Source organism: Melospiza melodia, chromosome 3 (assembly GCF_035770615.1).
Source record: "Melospiza melodia melodia isolate bMelMel2 chromosome 3, bMelMel2.pri, whole genome shotgun sequence".
Taxonomy (NCBI): Eukaryota; Metazoa; Chordata; class Aves; order Passeriformes; family Passerellidae; genus Melospiza; species Melospiza melodia.
This window is the reverse complement of record NC_086196.1, coordinates 50,840,730-50,860,558: the sequence shown is the minus strand read 5'-3', so window position 1 is coordinate 50,860,558 and position 19,829 is coordinate 50,840,730. Positions and strand designations below refer to the sequence as shown.

At 36.5% G+C, this 19,829-nt stretch overlaps 1 protein-coding gene across 6 annotated transcripts in view; it reads left to right on the top strand.

Moving 5' to 3' along the window:
* Positions 1 to 19,829, top strand: part of SMOC2 (SPARC related modular calcium binding 2) — a 138,081-nt gene that overhangs the window by 88,444 nt on the left and 29,808 nt on the right. For all 6 annotated transcript variants that reach the window (XM_063151709.1, XM_063151707.1, XM_063151708.1 and 3 more), the window contains exons 8-9: positions 7,613 to 7,799; positions 14,418 to 14,500. In XM_063151709.1, coding sequence (XP_063007779.1) covers positions 7,613 to 7,799; positions 14,418 to 14,500 — 270 coding nt within the window. The remainder of the gene's footprint in view (positions 1 to 7,612; positions 7,800 to 14,417; positions 14,501 to 19,829) is intronic.

Genomic DNA, 19,829 nt, shown 5'->3' with positions numbered 1-19,829 from the left:
TAATTCTGTGAGAGGATAAATTTGAATACTTGAATAATGTTTCTCATCTGTTTAAGCAAGAAGTTGGGCTAAAATAAATAAACAAGAAAGCAAAGGAACAATCAAATAGAATGCTAAAATAGCAGGTTTTTTGAGGCAAAACAGTTATTTTTCTTTTGCAGTGACTGTGGTTATAGTCTTTCTCAGTAACTGTGGTTACAGGATTTCAAATCTTAAGAAAATAAAGAATTGCAGAGATATGTGCAAAACCTTCCCTAAACGAAAAAGAAAAATCCCTTAAAAAAAGCAAATTTTTTTTAAAGAAAAAATCCCAGCAGAAAAGTGGGTTTGGATTTTGATTAAAGAGCAATTCATTGCATTATGTTTCAGACCTCTGTCTTATGGTTCCCCAAACTTTTGCCAGTTGGTAGAACAGAACTTCTGTATTTCAGAAAGCTTGATTTGATATAGGCCTACTGGACTTGGATCCAGGGTAAAAGTTGAGTTGGTGTATCCCAGTAGATGATATTGATTATGATTGTACTATTTTCAGGTAAAGCAAAATGGGGGCTAGTGGTTTCTGTATTTTGAATATTTTTTCAATGGGCTCAGTGCATTTTCAGAGGATTTTCCTTGTGTATTGCAGTGTCTTTGCATATGAAACCACATAGATAAATGAGAGCACCTGTCTGTGATTTATCCTTCTTTGTTCAATGGACTAAAGTACATAAATTAATCATTAGGGCTGTGTTGAAGCACTGAGCTTTTTGCTTTTTGAGCCACAATCATCGGCCCAAGCTCCAAAAGTGCAAAACAGTGATCAGCTGTACACTGAGCACTCTCTGAAACGCACACAAGGTGCCTGCAATATTTAATTCCCACAAGTTTTTTTCACAAATGAGATAGAATATGGGCAGGAAGGTTGCCAGCTTCCTCCAGGCTTTGAGAACCCTCATGCTGATGCGCATCTGAACCTAAGGTAAATCAAAACACGTGGCACCAGATGACTATGAATGCTGTAATTTAGTCCTAGGTTTTGGTTGCCATCTAGATGTTGGGTCTAAGGTTGAGTGTTTATTAATGTTACCTATTCCTTACAATCAGTACTTGGTCTATGGACAAATGTTAGGCCTAACTGGAAACATACTTGCATATGAATATATTCAGCTGAGACCTCATGTACTGTCCATTGAGTTTAGTAGGTATTTTTCCATGGATTCTTACTGGGGGAAGTCTGGCCCACATAAGTACTCTTTGTTTGATCCAGGTTAATGAACAGCCTTTATAAGAAACTAGCAGCATGAGCAAATTAATTCTTGCATTGTAGCATTTAGCTGCACTTGATTTCAGTTACAATCAAATTTATTTGAAAGTGTCAAGAGGAGGCAAGCAGATAAATTCTTGTAAGAACAGATGTCCTGGTTTGGAAAAAAGCTATCTTAAAAAAGATTGGTGTGAGATGCCCATGCTCTGGCCATGAGGGACAAGGAAACAGCTTACTTTACACAAAGGGTAAAAAGGTGGCATTCAAAGTGCATAATACCACTTCATCTACCTCTTCAGAGAAGGAATCTGTCATGCTAGAGAATGTCTGGACAAAAGCTGGAAACCCTGAAAAAATAGAAAGCCATGGAATAGAAAGCCAGATCTCTCCATTACTAAAATGAAATAATTTGGGGAATTTTTGTCATTTGTATTGGCTGTGCTTATAGCAGGAACAGAATTGATGGAATCTGGGTGATATAATTGGTCAGCTACAGGTAAAGAACCTGTTAGTTTACCTTGAAGGGCTGTGTTTGCTGGAGTTGGATTGATGGAGCCACTGCTATAGTAGACCATTTTGCCATTCAGTCAACTCCTCTGCAGGAAATGCATAGCTTGAATAGAAATTATCCCACTTCCCACTTTCCTTTCTAATGTGAACATTTTGGTCATATGTGGAAATATAATTCCCACTTTCCTTTCTAATGTGAACATTTTGGTCATATGTGGAAATATAATTCCCACTTTCCTTTCTAATGTGAACATTTTGGTCATATGTGGAAATATAATTTGGTGTAATGTAAGTGCAATTCCATTCAATGAAACTTGAATACTGTGAAAACTAGTTAAAAATATAAAAACATATTGTGATCAGTTTCCTTGGGGTGTATCAACTTCACTGGTTCAAAGAGGGTTCATCCTAAGCAAATGGAACAAATTCTTATTCTCATGAGATGTGAAATTTCTTGGAGGGTTTCATGGGTATCAATAAGATGAGTATTTATGCATCCTAATCATGGTGTATTGAAATAAACTAGCACAAAACTTCTGTAAATCAGTACTTGAAGTGCACTTAAATTAGACTTAATTTACTGGGACAGACGGTTGATTTGAATAACACTCTGATTAGCAGAAATTGTCATACAATTTGGGCATGATTACATGATTATATCCTGTCTGTATATCCTCCTAGAAACAGGGTGGAAGTGCAATATTAACTGCCTGTAATGTTACACTGTACTCCTCTAGAACTTGCTTATCACTTTTGGAAGTATTTTTGTTCACAGGTTTCTTGTTACCTGCTTTCTGTGTGGGACACTGAGCTTCAAGCCCTAATAAAAGATCCATTTACCCTGAAAAATAGGCTGTCTAAATTGCCCTTTCATGGCCCATTATAATGAGAAAAGGAGGCAGAAGGAACCAACTGAAAACAGAATTTCTTGGAGTGGATTCTGTTTGTTATATACACATTGTGGAGTTAAGGAAGTTGGAAGGAAATGTTTGTATAGTGGCAGGAAATGTTAAAGTACCATACAGACGCCTCTGCAATTTTCTGCAGACTTGACAACTTATTCCTGTGGACCACACTGAAATTTAGACATAAATACAGGTATTTACATTTATGCAAAAAAACCCAACTCAAATTATTTGTAATCATGAAATTCCACACACTGGGAGAAGTTGTGATAAAATACAGCAGAAAAACTGCTTGAATTTCTGAAATAAGGAGCCTGTTACAAGGCTAACAAGATGATTATCCTAACATACATAATACAGCACTCAGTGTTTGAGATGTGCAACAGAAAAATGCACAGTTAAATAGATTATTCAGGATGACTTTTCCAGAAAAAATCACTGCTATTCTCCTCTAGGACATTCCCTAGTAAACATTAATTAACATTTTAGGTAGCCTATCACAGATGAGTAAATGGAGTCTTCAATAAATAAGGAATTACAGTGTTACATCCTATTGCTATTGAGGTATTTTTTAAAAAATGAACTGAATTAATTTAAATTTTCTTAATTAAATGAAGTTTTCTTTAAAAAAATCTTGTAAATTAGCTTGATTTATTGAAATCCAGAGTGTTTTCTTAGAGAGGACTGGCAAAAAAATTAACCAAAGATTTTATACAAAACCTGAAACTTCTCCAAGATTGTCATTAGCTGAAGTGTGTTTCTTATTGCCAGAAGATGCAGCATTTCAGCTGGTTGTTTGTAATGGACTGTAAAGGCATCTTAAACCAGAACATGAAAAATGTATTTAGCAACTAATCTTTAAAATGAAAAGAGAAGAAATGGAATAGCACTGTGGCATAGGAAGTGGAACATGCGTTACATCTAAAGCGTTTTTTTAACTTTCCTTTGTCATGAGCAAGAATTTTACTTTGTCCTTCAGAAATGGCCATTGGGTAGATGGCACAAAGACTCTTGATGTAAAACCGGACAGAAAAGTGTATTCCCTTATACGATTGAAATGTCTGCTTTGAATCAGTAATGCTTATAAGCCTAAATTAAAATGTAGTTTGGGTAGGAAATGCAGAAAGTTTTATTAACCTGAAATAAATTATCCCAGCTAAGCCTACAGCACTGACCAACATGATAGACTATGCAGAAAAGATTTTTTAAGCCATGTTTATATATTTTAAGCCTGGTTTATGTTTTTTTATTAAGATGCTTGGAAATGATCTCTTTTTTTCTAGCAAGGTAAAATTGAAGGAATTATGTAAAATAACAACAATGTAAGCACATTCTTTAAAAGGAAGAAACAGGAGTGTCAGTGCTTTTCTGTTCCGAGAAGGAATATTATTGTAGTAACACATTCCAGAGAAAGTTTGATGCATTTTAACGAGTAAGGTATTTATCCTACTTTTATTGTGACATAGATCCTTTTCTATACTGTTCATTTTATGAACTTCTGGCATCCATCTGTTTTGGTTCCAGTTCATAGTTGTTGTCAGATTGTTTGGACAAACTGTCAGAGATTTTCTAAGCTAATGACATTTATCACTGGTTCTCCTGGGAAATGAACATTTGTTGACCATGACTCTTCTGACATTACAAAGGCAATTATTTTCAGCAGTATGGTAGTTCTTGTGATAAGAGCTCTTAGCATCACAGGGCTACAGTTGCATCTTTCCACTACTCCTGTTGTAAATAATTGAAAGAAAAGTCTGAAAGTGGATGAATGGCTCCCTCAGACAGGAAATCACACAAAGGATTAATGTTCTGGTTCTGGCAGGCAGGATTATAGATAAGCACTTTAGACCAGTTTTCCTTTAGGTAGGATCAATGTTCTAGTGGGGAAAATAAACAGGGAAGTAGTAATGGTAACACAAATAGTTGCATCAGAAATGAGCAAAACATTAGACTTCAGAAATTACTTTCTTGGGCAGATGGCCTGATAGCTGACCTGAAGCTCATGAGCCAGAAAAATGATGAGTTATTTTGCACTTTTATTTAATTAATTTAATGAACTCTGTTCAGCAGATTTGTAATAAGACTCAGTCATTTGGCTTATAGAGAACTGACAGATGTAGTGTTTATCATATTCTTTTTTTTCCCCCTACTTTGTTAGAAATAATCTAGATTTTATCTGAAAACTAATTTAAGCCTAGCAATAAGTGTTCCTCTGCTTGTTAAAAATTCCTATCTGTAAGGGAAAGATAAGAAATTAAAAGCTGCAAGAAGGGGAAAGTCCTTTATCTTTAAACCTTCCTTTGATTACTGCTCAGTCTGCTCAGTTTCCAGTCTCACTTCCGATGTTAAGTTCATGCAGTCCTCTGACTGTCCCTCCTAAAGCTATAAGCCATGTTTTCAGCCCTCTTGTGACATCTTCCCCAAAATTCTGCTTTTCTGTGCCTCTGACGTTTAAAACTTGACATTTCCTGACCAGGAGAAACATGACCTAGTGACATTTCCTGACCAGGAGAAACATGACCTAGTGCAAAAGATAAAAAATTCTGGCTTGAGCAACAGCTTGTAGAAAAACTTGCCTCAGCAATTCCACCAGTAAAGACCAGTTATCTAAGTCTACCACTGACACCTAAATCACCTTAACAGAGGTGACTGCACTGGCCCATGAGTCAGCAGTGCAGTCCTTCACAGGTTCTTTCAATCAGTAAAAACTAGAGATTCACAGAAATTAGAGAGCACAGCTTGTGTCCACAGCTGAAAAAGTTCATATCTGCTTCTGCACTGGGAATTTTCCATCACACCCACTCTATTCAGATACATTTTGTTTATCTGGATGACCTGATTATGTGGTCTTCATACACCAGTGTATTTTCTAAACAACGCTGGGAGATGCAAATGTATTTTTCATACAAGGCTGGGTTTTGGGGCGATAAGAATACCTGCACATCTGCCATATTATGTTGCTAGTTACAAGGACATAAACCAAGAGAAGGTCACAGTAACTAATGGCATGGTCCCAAGGTTTATCAGTATGAAAGAAACATTAATTTAGTGGAGTTTAAAAAGTAATTATTTCCTCTCTCTCATGGCGGCTGCTTCACCCCATGTGCTCTTTTTTGCCTGATTGTATATGAAACATAAAAAGTGAACAACAAGGCTAAGTGAGGTGTTTTCTAGAGTTGTTACAGCTTGTTACTGATATTCATCATAATCCAGATTCACTGATGGAAACATTTACTTTGGCTACTCTAGGAGGATGTTGGTGACAGATTTCTACTTTGTCAAGCTATAGTTATTTCTGCGAAGGTTTCAATATGCAAATAATTCCTACATCTCTTTTTAAAAGAGTGTTTCTGTCCATACTATGGTGATTCTCTAAGTACACTTTATTATCTAAACACTGGAAATTTGAGAGGTACTCAATCTCTGTTTATGTCAGTGGGTAGACCAAGACAAAAGCATATAAAATCATCAACTTACCCAGATATCCTGTTCAAACATTATATGAAACAAAAGAGGAAAAAAAAATCAGCTAAAGACCTCCATCTGTGCCTTGTGTAATCAAGCTAGAAAGTGATATTTTCTTTTGTAAAGCCCTTTACATGCATTGGGAAAAAAGCACATTGTTTTGTAAACCAGGAGGCCATTGTATAGATGGAATTGTGTGCCATTTAAAGTATGAAGGTGTTTAGCTTCATTACACCTTTTCCCCTGCCACAGAAATCTTACTGATTTTGGACATTTGCATATGCAAAAAACTGTCAAGGAGCAGTATTATTCTGTGAATTTCTATTGGTGTTTCTATTCTGCAGTTTGCAAAGCATTTTCTGAATTCTGTTGATAGAAGAAAACATGACTACCCTAGAGCTAAAAAAAGTAAATCCTTTAACTGGTTTGAAAGAAGAGCAAATATTACCCACTTTTTTTTTTTTTATTGTAACATTAAAATGACTGTTCTTTAACTGAAGAGAATCTGTTAGTGATTGAAATTTTACTGGCTTGAAATTTTCCTGTTAGTAATTTGAACATCTGTAGAGTGCTTCTTGCTTTTCAAATATTTAATATTTTTTTCCTAATGGATAGTGTGGGAGTTATTTAGAAATGTATTTTTAACAATCTAAATTTCACATGATAGGTGATTTTAAATTCCCTGGAAAAATAATGGCTTGAATATATAGTCTTTCTTATTTACTGTCTCTGAACTTTCACATGTACCAGTTTATTAGTGACCAAAAATCCTCAGCAGAGGTGTTATTTTACTGAATGGTGTAAACTGACAGACCTTTTCAGGCCCTGTGGTTTCTTCTCTTTCCCCCTTGCCTCATAGTTTCATGTAAAGGCTGAGAATGTATAGATATGTAAGTTTTTCACACATTCTGGAAGATTTCAGACATACTGATTCCATGACATAAAAATGTATTCTTTTCGTGGGTCTTCGCTTTCCAGAGCAAATGATACATTGCCAACACCAGAATCACCAGAAAAGAACGTGGAAGAATTCTCACTGTGTTAAGAGGTTGTTTCAGAACTGGAGATAACGAGCAGAGTATAAACATCAAATGAATATCTAGATTAATAATTCATTTAAGGATTCCTAGGCAGCTGGATTTTTACTGTTGCCTCTGAATAGGATCTGTTCTTTAGGGACTCCTTAGGGGAGTGCATGAGGATTTTTTTAAGGTCACAAAGTATATGCTTATCCATAGATTACATCAAGTATAGGAAAGGGGGCATTCAGAATACTATTAGGACTATAAAATGAAGCAGCTGCATGAAAAGGAAACTAAAGTTTTTAAAAATATATAGCCTAAACCAATGTAGCTGGTATTTGAGCTGTAGCAAGCTTTAACAAAGAAAATCCTTACATGCAATCAAAGAAAGGTATAAAATCTGTTTGGTAAGTTGAGAAGCTCTTTCCATCTATCTTCTTCAGTACTTTTTCTTTTCCATCCAAAAGCATCGTCATGTGACCAAGAACTTCAGTCAGCCCTGGAGGAAGCAAAGCAGCCCCAGAAGGACAATGTGTTCATTCCAGAGTGTGCTCAGGGCGGCCTCTACAAGCCAGTGCAGTGCCATCCTTCCACGGGCTACTGCTGGTGTGTGCTGGTGGATACGGGACGTCCCATCCCCGGTACCTCAACCAGGTATGGGAGTACACGTTCAGTTCTCAAAAGCTGTGGTGAGAACATGCCCTGGTGTCCATGAACTATCATGTAGATTTCTATTGCTGGTGGAATTGTGTCATACAGGTTTTTTATAAAGTGAAGTACTTTGAGACATCAAAAATTAAGGCCAGATGGCCATAGACTTTTTCACTGCAATGACACAGGCAGTTTGCCATCCTAGTCCTATTATTTACTCCTTTTTTGTGCTAGGAATCCAAGACTTGAAGCATATAATGATGATCCCAGAGGAAATCTCACACTCCTTATCCTGAATATAAAAGAGGCAAGTGAGATGGTCTATGACACAAACCACATCCAACCTCAGAAATGCTTAGTTATTTTGTTATTTTTCTAGCAACCTCCTCAACTATTTCATATGATGGCCTTTGATGGAACAACTCCTCGGGAACCCATAGCTAGGAAATATCATTTTAGTGTGTTATTAATAGAAGGTTGGAGTTCAGTCATCTCAGCTGAACTGGATACATGGTAAATTATTGTAAGCCACATAGTGCAGATGTAGGCAAAGCACATATCAGGTTCCAAAGGATGTTATTTAGGTTGGTTATTGAGGTTTGGCCCTTGTAGGAATGCTATAGAAACTCATACGGAGTTGGCAAGCAGTAGAAGTATCTTGATACAATCATAACTCTTTTATAACTTAAGCAAAATCTTTTTTATCATTTACATAAGGTTTGTGAAAGAAACCTGCGTTATAAGCCGCTTGCTGTAAAATAGTATATTCTTGTGGAGGATTTTTTCACGTATTCTTCAAGTGTTGAGCTATTGCTACCTGTTTATGCTATAGTCTAGACTATGCCAATTACAGTGCCATCTGAAGTGGACTTGATGATCTTAGAGGTCTTTTCCAACCTTAAGGATTCTTTGATTTTATCACTTAAAGTCACTGTTGATCAACTGTTTTTGACAAGTTGAGGTCCATAAATGGTCAAAACATAATAGTTTAAATTTGATGCTGAAACTGTAGGATCACTATGCATATTGTATGAGGATCTAAAGGTGACTTCTAGAGATTCCAGATACGCCCTTTTATGCACTTTCTCTGTTCTCCACCCCTAGGCTTTTTCACTCTTTCTTCTTTTTAGTCCTAATCCTTATTATCTTAAATAATTTTATTTCCTCTTCCCTAATTTGAGTCCAAACCATCTTTTTGTGCTCATCAAGCAATGCAGCTTCTGCTGTGGTTTTGTTTTTGTTGGGTTTTGGGTTTTGTTGGGGGTCTTATCTTTTTTTTTGTTTTTGTTTTTGTTTGGGTTTTCTTCTTGTGGGTTTTTGGTTTGGGGTTTTTTGGGGGAGGGTTTGTGGTATTGTTTCTTTTTCTTTTTTCTCCTTTTTTGGTTTTTGCTTTTTTGTGTGTGTTTTAGTTCTTATTGATATAATTTTATTATATGGTCACAAAATAGTTGAGATTGGTAGAGATCTCTGTAGGTTTTCTGACTCAATCCCCTTACTCGAAGCAAGATCATCTATAGTAGATTGCTCAGGACTATGTCCAGTTTATTTTCTACTTCCCTTTCATTATCTTCCTCTCTTTGGATACTTAGAGACATCATTAAGATCCCCCATGGGCCTTTTCTTCTCCAGGGTGAACAGTCAGCATTCTTTTCTTACTATACCAAATGCTCCAGTCCCTTAATCATATTTGTGGTCCTTTGCTAGACCCAGTGTGCCCATGTCTCTGTTCTTAGGGGAGCTCAGCGCTGGACACAACATTGCAGATAAGTCTGATTCTCCCACTGTGAATGAGAGGGCAACTTATTAATGTTGTTCCATGTCCCAGTGTCCTGGTCATTAAGGAAGAGGTTAAACAAAATTGTTTAACAATAGACAAGCTTTGGGGCACTTCACTGGTAACTGACTTCCAGCTGAAATATTTCTGCTCATCCCAACTATTTGAAACTGGTTGTTCAGCCAGTTTTCAACACACCTCACTGTTCATTTATCTCGTACATACTTCGTCAGTTTGTCTATGAGAATGTGCTCAGAGACAGTGTCAAAAGCATAGCTAAAATTAAGATAAATAATATCTACCCATCTCACCTTATCCACTGAGCAAGTTGCAGAATCACAGGAAACTACAGTCTTGGCTATGTATGATTTCCTCTTCATAATTCCATCCTGACAACTCTCAATCACCTTCTTCTTCATATGTTTTGAAGTAGCTTATAGGAGGATTTACTTCATCACCTTTTCAGAAACCGAGGTGAGTATCTCTGGCTTATTTGGCTCTTCCTTGCCTTTCTTGAACACAGAAGTGGCATTTTCTTTCTTCCAGTCCCCAGGAACCTTTCCCAGTCAGTAAGATCTTTCAGACCTTAGTAGAGCGGCCCAAAAATCAGCCAGCTTCCTCAGCACTTGTGGGTGCATCCCATCAGGTCCCATGGAGTTATGTATGTCCAATTTGTTCAAACAATCCCTGAATTGATCCTTCATGACCCAGGATAAGTCTTCCTTGCTCTAGACTTTACTACTGCTCTCAAGAACCTGGGTTTCCTTGGAGACTGGTCTTACAAGTAAAGAACAGGGAGGAGGTGCCATTGAGTACTTGTGCCTTCTCTCTGTTCTTTGTCACAAAGTCTCTTATCCCACCCAGCAGCAGGCTCACACTTCCCTTGTCTTCTTTTTGCTGCTGATACACATGTAGGAAGTTCTTGTTGCCTTCATGCTCCTTACCAGATTCCCAATCCCATCCCTGCGCACTTGAACAGTGTCTGTTCCTCCTGTACCAGCTGACCAATTGCACGTTTCTTTTTAAATGTGAATTTTGTTAGGTGCACTTTCTTCATCTCTGTGGGCTTCCTGCCACATCCTGCACATCAAGATGAACCATTTATGAAACTGAAGGTGATGATCCTTCAAAATCAACCACCTTGCTTTCCTATTAATATGCATAGTGTGCATGCAGTATGTGCCATTTTGGCTCCTGCTGTCATACAGACTGGAATTCTAGGCCTTCTCAACCCCTTGATGAATCACCTATGGACCTAGAATTAGTCTCTGTCCCTTTTTTTTCCCCTGTTTGGTCTGCTGGGCTCTTGTTTTTGGCAACTACACAGTCGCTCAGCTGTGGGGGAAGAGGCAGCAGGAAGACCTTTCACTGTGATGCATGTCTCAAGGTTGAAAGGCTGGAAAATTGGATACAATCTTTCCATGCATATGGTTTAGACACAAAAGTGCTCTGCCTGATGACTGATACTAAAAAGATCAGCTGCTATGTTCTTGACCATTTACATAAGGTCAGTCCTCAGTGAAGCTCTGCGGAAGTAAAATTTAGTGATATCCCCAAAGAGGACATTTCTGAGCACAGATGGGTAAGGAGAGTACTCAGTTTTAGGAATTTCATACTAAATAAAGGATGACTGGTGTATTTAGGAATCTACAGTCTTGGTAAACAAGCAGGTGGGATTACTGCCTGGAGTTTAGGAGGAATGTCTAGACCTCATTTCTGAGAAATATTTAGATGGGCTGAAATCCCATTAATTATTTCTTGGTTTTAATTTTATTTTCTGTATTTATAAAATGAATTTTTTTTTTTTTCAGGGAGAGGGAACTAAATGGGAACCAGAATAAAATGAGGAATATACACTTGTCTTTTTATAATTCTTATAGAATGGAAAGAAGGAATATGTGAGTCCTTCCTAGTTTAAACAGTCAGGGGCTTGTGCAAAATTTAGTGTACTGTCTTTCAGTTTTCCACTTCAAAGTACAAATTGAAGGATCTTAAAACTCTACTGCAGGAACTGATGTCATTAGTACTCCTGGTAGCAAGATGGGTGCGTAGCATACTGAAATCCCTGTACTGCAGATAAGGGTCAAATTGGTAAGGGACAACACTGAAAGGATAGACAGATCCAGAAAGCTATTGCCAGAGCAGCTCAACATTCTGCTTGTTATTTGTTTTGAATGTACTCATGAGAATGATATTTGTCATATTATAAGGTTCTGAACACCTCAATAAATGGCAATCATGTTAATTAAGACTCTCAAAATGAAGGGAAGTTATTAACACTCACCTTCTAATACACTGTCATCTGAAAAAAAGACAAATCATTTGTCAGTGAAGGTATTTCCGAAAAAAAGAAACTCATTCTAGAGTTAAAATGAAGGTATGCCAATGAAGAACCCTTCTAGGACATTTAAGACAGTAAAACAAAAGAAATAGGTGAAGTTGTGGAATAAATCTGGATTAAAAGGAGGTAATGCATTTAAAGGCTAAAAACAACCATTCCCACAAAAGTGTTGGTGTGTTCCTCACGAGCTGGCTCCCAATGCCTCTTGGAAATCACAGCATGAACCTCAGCCTTTCGGCTCAGTGGGGACCATGAGGCTGAGTTCTGACATGTGACTTTTTTAGCAACTAGGATCTCGTGCAGAGTAAACCCCAAACTTGCACAAGATTCTCTAAACTTAAAAACGAACATAGATCATCTGTTTCATGAAGCTGCCCTCATTTTAGAATCCCTGTGGAAGCCTCCATCCTCTTCTGCTTTGTACACCTCAGTAAATCTCAATGCTTCCCAGCAGACTGATCAAAGGTATAAAGCAGTCTTCCTAAGCCCTTCCCAATTCTAGATATACATTCACTGCTGGGGATTCTTTCCCCTTTTAAATTCAAAAGAGTAACTTGGGATGTCTTTTAACTACACTATTTTTAACCTGTGTTCCATTCTGACATACTATCCCGTTCCCACTCTTTCTTCACGAAAACTGAGGCAAGTCTGTTTTTCTTACCAGTATGGGTGTTCCTGTATGGTAAACTTTAAATGACTTGTTTTCTTTCTTCAGTTTCTTTAAAGAGTTAAACGTAGACTTTTCACATTGCAGCATTTTAACACCTATTGGGCTTTTATAGATTTAGTTTGTATATGATGGACTATGTGTGTATTTAACAAAAATATCAGCCAAAAGGGTAGAAGAGTAGAGGCCAAAAAATGAAATGTAGGCACAGAGCAGCCATAGTAATGGAAGAGAAAGAGGGGAATGCAGAGTCAGGTATCAGATTAATCCGGGGCCAGGCTGTTTGCCAGATACTGCATTAGTGGGTATTGCTCAGAGACTTCCCTTTCACTGTTTTCTTGGCTGATTGAAGTGGTCATCCATCAAGTATCTGAATCCAACCCCTGTTATCAAAGCACCTTCTATTTCTGCCATTCTTTAGGGTAAAAAAGAGTCTGTAGCTCTCCCATGTCCATAAAAACGATACTGTACCTTCTTGCAGCAGCCAAAACTTGGTGGGCTAGTAGTCAGTTTCATCGGGTGGTATAGAAACAAATTAAATGCTCAAAGGAAAAAAATATTACTGCTGTTCTCTCTGCTGCCTAATAATTAAGAGAAAAATATTTAGGCATTGTTTTTAGAAGCAGTCTGACCTGAATCCAGGACATTGCCACCATTCAATGTTTTTAGAAATATTTTGTTCCAAAAAAATTGGATTAGTATAATTTAATGAGAAATCTAAGTGTGCCATGCAGTAAATGTGCTTTTGGTGAAGTTGGAGTAGGAGAACTTCAGTTATATAAACTATGAAAGAGTCTAGAATCTATTCAGTGAACAATATGTGCACACACATGTATTGACACGATGCATGTTCATTTAACTGAGAATTGAAACATTCTCTGAAGTGCTACCTGCTAAGTCCTGCAACTTCAGTCTCCTTTAGGACAATAAAGTAAAAAATTTCTCAGAAAGAGACTCTGTTGAGGTGAGTGAAAAACCACCATGCTTTGATAGTGGGACATGGAAAAGGAAGTGAGATTCAGCAACAGATGTTCCTCCTATGCCTCCTAGTCATGCATAAAATATATTGCTAGTGGTGTTGCATAAGTCACTGTTTGTTGGAAGTACAAATAGCAGAATTTCTTGTTAACAGTTAGACTAACAAAATGACTTTAAGTAAACTCAACAAGCATAGAAGAACCAGAATATTCCAGTAGCAGGTGGAGATTCAGTCTCCTTCACAATTCACTTTAAGTAGTCCCAGCCCAATTATCTTCTTTCTGGAAATGCTATCACTTTTGCACTCTTGTTCAAAACATAACCCTTCTTACTTAAACTTTTTAGAGCTGCAGTAGTCCCTAACTACAGTACCTGCCTTGCTGTGATTTTGGTATTTTGGTATTGTTTCTTTGTTTCTCTGGTGTTTCCCAACATGAATACTGTGTGTGGTATTGTTTATGACTTTTTTTTTTTTTTTTTTTTTTTTTTTTGTTAGGGGGGAGACAGCATCTTTTTTTTTTTTTTTTTTTTTTTTTTTTACTTCTGTGGGGCTTCTTTTGTATATTTTTCAAAATAATTTTTATTTTGTATTAATTTATAGCAGTTCTTTAGTTTTCCTGCCAGTAGAATGGGTTTTACAAGAGAGAATATTTTTTTTTTAGTTTGTTATCAACTCCAGGAGAATAAAGATGGTTTATTTGAGGTAAGTGAAAGATAGATAAGTTTGCATTGCCCTCTGAATGAAAATGTGGGCTTATTCCCTAAATACAAGAAGGTATGAGGATTGCAAATTTTGAAATTAATTAATTCTTGATCCAATTAACCTTGGCTGGTTTTATTCTCTCCCTGTTTGTTCTTTAGATATGAGCAACCTAAATGTGATAATGGTGCCAGAGCTCACCCAACAAAAACAAAGGATTTGTTCAAAGGGCGCCAGCTTCAAGGTCAGTGAAACGGGTAAATTTAAGCTTATGCATTCCAGTGCTTTTGTTCATTCTCTACAGTAAATTAGAAAGCAATTCCTTACCCTGTATCAAAACAGAGTACCTTTTAGATACCACTGTATTGATTTGCCACTGACTGAAGTCTTTGACTTTGGAGCAGTGTAAGTCAATGTGGGTCTTGGGATCTTGTCAGAGAAAGTAAGGCTAATTTTAATCAGTAGTTTATTGGCCATCACATTTACTTACTGGAATTATTATTTGCTGCTCTCATATGGGGGAGATCAGCAAATATATCCAGGATAACTTAACCTGTGCTTCATAATCCTTGTTCTAGCAAAATCCATGGAAAATTGGCCTCCATCTTCAAATCAGTGTAATTAATGTATCCATCTTACTTTTCTCCAAGAGTATCTTTGTCAGTTTACCTCACAATAATACTTCTTGAAATGATTCTTTGTGAAAGGAAAAAATGGTGTTTATTAGAATTTTAATTTTTTTACACTTTTTCTAATCAGGTGAGAGATCTTCTTTGTGGATAGTTGAGCTTCACAGAAGTCAGTAGACTTCCTTAATTTTTGAAATGGCCTTTTAGTATGCTTGAATAACTTGAGGAGTAGCAGGTTTAGTGATATTGCACATTATGAGAGAATTACAAGTCACTGTCAGCCATTGTAAAGAACCAAAAAGAAGTAAATAATATGTGCAGATCTTTCATGTAATGAAAAATAATCTAGTTTGGTCAGCCAAAGAAACATTCAGACAATTCTCAGACTATGCCCATCAGTGTTGAAATGCATATTGAGTGAACACACATCAATGCTCTCTGTCATGAAATAAATTTAATTACAAGGTGTAATTAAAAAAAAAACAACTAGCTATAACTCTAAGTTGTGTTCTATATAGAAGCTAATCAAAAGACCTGGTTGAAGATGTCCTGCTTATTGTAGGGGGGCTGGAGAAGATAACCTGTCCTGCTTATTGTAGGGGGGCTGGAGAAGATCCCCTAGAAGGGTCCCTTCTAACCCAAATTATTCTGTGCTATTTACAACTCCATGGAAACCAGTGGAAAGTTAGCCATCTTCAACAAATTATTTCACACAACACTTGCATAGTTACAGGCTTGGATGGTTACTTGATTTTATGGGTTTTTTTCTGAATGGAAAGAACTTGACTTAGAGGACATTATAGCAGAGCAGAAGTTGAAGAAACAAGTTTTGCAGTTAAAGATATCACTTACTGGTGATATCTTTCCTACCTTTTGCTAAATATTTTGGAAAACATTTGCTTGATGGACTCTTAGAGGAAAAATGGGCAGGTGAAGGTTTTTAAGATTGCATATATCTATTTTCTTATCTAAACTGCTAGTGCTTTCATACAGTACAGTAATAAAGATTTATCCAAAATCAAGATACAAGTGAAATAGTTAACAAGAATTTTCGATGCTGCAAGCTCCTACTTGATAAATTAATTTTCATTAAGTTATGCAATGGTATATTGATTTTCCTTTTTTTACATTATGGTGTTTTGCATTATGTGTGCTTTAGTCAAAAACCACTACAGCAATGCAAGCCTGTTATAATTGATATGTATGACGTTGATTTGCTCTCTCTCATGTTAGGTTGCCTAATCTTTGACTTCCAAATGCCTTGTGTTATTTTAAAATAAGGCAAATACCAAAATTTCTTAAATATATATAGGTTAACTAGAAGAATCTCCTATTCTGCAGCAGCATGGAATAAGTACGTGTCTGTAGAAGTAATGGGGAAGAAGCTACTTCCCAGTTGCAGTTGTGTTAAGATGATTATTTTTTTCTTTCTCTCCCTGCAAGGCTAAATGCACAAGTACATTTTCCAATAAAGGGCAAATTTATTTCTTATCATGAAAGCACTACATTGAGGGAAATAAATTTGATTTACTTTAGACAGTTTTTTGAAAAAAAGGAGTTTGAAAGATGAGCTTGTACAAGTATTCACACAAAGTTGTGTGAATAGCTAATATGAATCAACTTTTTAATAGCAATGAATCACTGTTATTCAGGTTTTTCTATTGTAAGCAGCCTTGCAAAGGCATGTTTGCACCTGTGTTGTCTAAATTTAAATATAGGATATAATTTCTGAATGGTGCCAGGACTGAATAAAGAAAAAAACTAGGTTAATTGGAGTCTTACTTTTAAGGAATAATACATTTCTGAAAGGATGGGTTTGCTTGATTTGCTGATTAGAGCCACAAAAATGCAGTAGCCCTTGGTGAAACCACTCTGACTACCTGCCATGTAAAACCAGGAAGATTTTAAAATAATTACTTTACTGCTATGAATGATCTTAAATGGGATAAACCCTACAGGTAGATCCTCAAGTGGATTAAATTGGCATGGTTCTGCCGCTTCACTGATTTATACCACCTGAAAATTTGAACCCATTATATGTTAAGCCAAATATTTTTAGCAATAATTTGTAAGTAAACCAAGAAACAGTTTTTGGCAAGCACTGATACCTTGTTAAGGCAAAATTGTGGCAGATAAGTGTCCCTTGGAACCAGCAGCAAAATTCCCACTAATTTAAACCTTCACATCCTAAGGTAACCTAATATAAAGCATCTGAAGCTGAAGGCTAGTCTAATGTTTGTATGGACGATCCAAGCCACCTGTATCTCTTAGTTTGGACTGGAAGTTATATAATAATAATAATAATATTAATTCTTCCCATTAGATTTCTAGTCCTTTTTTAAAGCCAAAGCATTTTTCTGAGGTTACTTGCGGTTATGATCCTTCTCAGAAACTGGTTATTCTGAGATAATGAAATTGAACTCAGAAAGGATTATAGAGAATGTCACATACTATCGAAACAAAAGGGTTTTTTATTTTTCTCACAGTCAGAGTTTTCAAACATTTGTATTTTGACCTTTTATTTTCTTCTGTGTTATACAGTAAAATGGAATCTCTGTGATGTAAGGTCTTGAATAGTTTTTTCCATACTTTGGATTACCGGCGTGTTAAAGAGGAATTCATTTTTCTACATAAGCTGATCAAGAGCGTTTAAAAGGATTTAGCCTGAAGGCTAGTTAAGCAAAACATATAGTATGATGAAATGAGGTGTAGTTACCCCTGTAAGCTTCCTGTTTATAAGGCTAGTCTTGCCTCTGCTCTAAGCAACCTGGAAGAAAAGGACTTTGGTGTGTAGAAAGCAAGACTTGGTAGCATACTGAGACACTGCCAGACTACTCAGATAATTTGTCTCCTGGGCAAATCCTTTTCTTATTTAAAAAGTATGCATAGAAAGCAAGAAGTCTGTGCTTTAGGCTCTGCTGTGTGTGAGGGCTGCATAATCTTTGGATAGTACTTTATAAGATTTAAGATTTTTGTATTCTTACCTGATTTGGGAATTTATCTTATTTTCCTGCCATATGATTTTCATTACCCAGACAAGAAATATGAAAAGTAAATAGAAACATTTTTAAAGTATTCTGGGCAATGTCATTTTGATCACATAATATTTTTTAATTAGCAGTACCCTTATCTTTTGTGCAGAAAAAAAACCCCACAAAACTAACAAATGAGTAAATGACACACAAGTTTCAGCAAGGGACACAATGTGAAGCTAGATTTTCAGACTTTACTGGGTTGCTATGGTTTTGTCAATTTAAGTCAGACCACTAATTTTGTTTACATTGTATTTTGGTTTGCTTAAGTTTCTCCATTTCTTTAACATGATGTGGGGTTTTTTTGACGTTCCTACAGTTTTGATACTTCATTTCATGCAAAAGGATAATTTGAGAGGGGAAAGTATAGTTTGGAAATGACAGTGCCTCGAGCAGTAATACAGTATACTGACTTGGGTCAATGTGCAGATGTAGTAAATCAGTCTACTAAAAGTCTTGAAAGTCTCCCTTTTTAATTTTCTCTAAATAGCACAGTTCTTCACTGTTAAATATTTTGTTTTCCTGAAATACTGATTTCAGTTTGCCTTGCTGGAAGCAGCATGCTTTCATTGCATTCATGTTCCTGTAGGTTTTTACTTGTAATGTAAGATCAGCATTTCACTCCTATTTCTGTCCTTACTGGCAATCCTTCACTTCAGTTGATTATCATTACAATTTTTGATTCTGGACCATTTCTCCTAAAAAGGTGAGCATTTCAGGGTTTTGATAGCACTGAGTTAAGAAGTATCTGAAAGGTTTTTATTGTCCAGGGTTTATTCGGTGGCACAAGAAGGATCCAAATTAGTTTTGCACTGCCTCTGTGAGACAGATTTTGATTTCTTTGTGCCCCCTTTTCCCCACAACCTTTTCTTCACAGCCCAAATCCAAAACTCAGCACTTTCCATCCAGGGCCTAAGCTCTAGTAATCATGGTACTCTGATGGTGTACAGTTTAAGTCAAACTTAGAAATTTATGACTCAATTGAAATGTCTTGACAGAGGTCCCTTGTATAGTTAATCAACTTAATAACAAAACAAAAAAAATCCCTTAAAACTCTTCCTTAAATATAAAGTACAAGTTATTTTCTAATTTCGTAGCCTACTACTGACTCAGCTCTTGTTTTGAGCTATGGGTGTTCTTGAGCTTAGTTTAACCTTGGTATTCAAGTAGTTAATATTTTCTCCTGCAAATCATGCATGAGAGCAGTTTAACTCATCTGTTTATTTAATTTTTGTGTTACTTAAGAGAAACAAAAATATTCTAACTGCCCAATTCTCTTCCTATTGTAATGGCTTTATTTACTGTGTTTCTGATGGGATAATCCTGCACTGACCCTGAACAGTTTATGTTTTGTGGAGGCAAACTCATGATTTAAGGTATGGGGGAATTATATGTGGATAAGTACAGTTTACTTTTGGTTGTTGGCAGTGTATCTTTTTCCAAAGTTAAAGGGAAATAGTCGGAAGCAGTCAAACCACAATGATGCAACACCCACAGCCAAACAGCCATCATATGAAGTGTCTCACTTCAAAGGCATCTTAAAAGAAAAGGAAAGTGATAGAGGCTTAACTGCCTCTCCTTTTGAGGTTCATTCTATCATGCAGTGGTTCCACTTTTGACTATGACTGCATCAGGTTTTATAAGGTGCCAGAGAATTTCTCAGCTAAAATACTGAGGTACCACCACTGCCCTACCTCATCTAGCTTAGTCTGTTTCTACATAGTCCTTTGTTTCTTCAGTGTAGTCTGGTACCAACACCAAGTAGAAACTAATCTTGCCTTATTTCACATTCTTAAACATTTGAATGACTAAAACTTTCTTTTTTTTAAAGGCATCAGATAAGGCATAATGCAAATTTTTAACACATGCCTGCCTTCCCATGAGCTTCAAATTGTTAGGTCAATTGGCATGT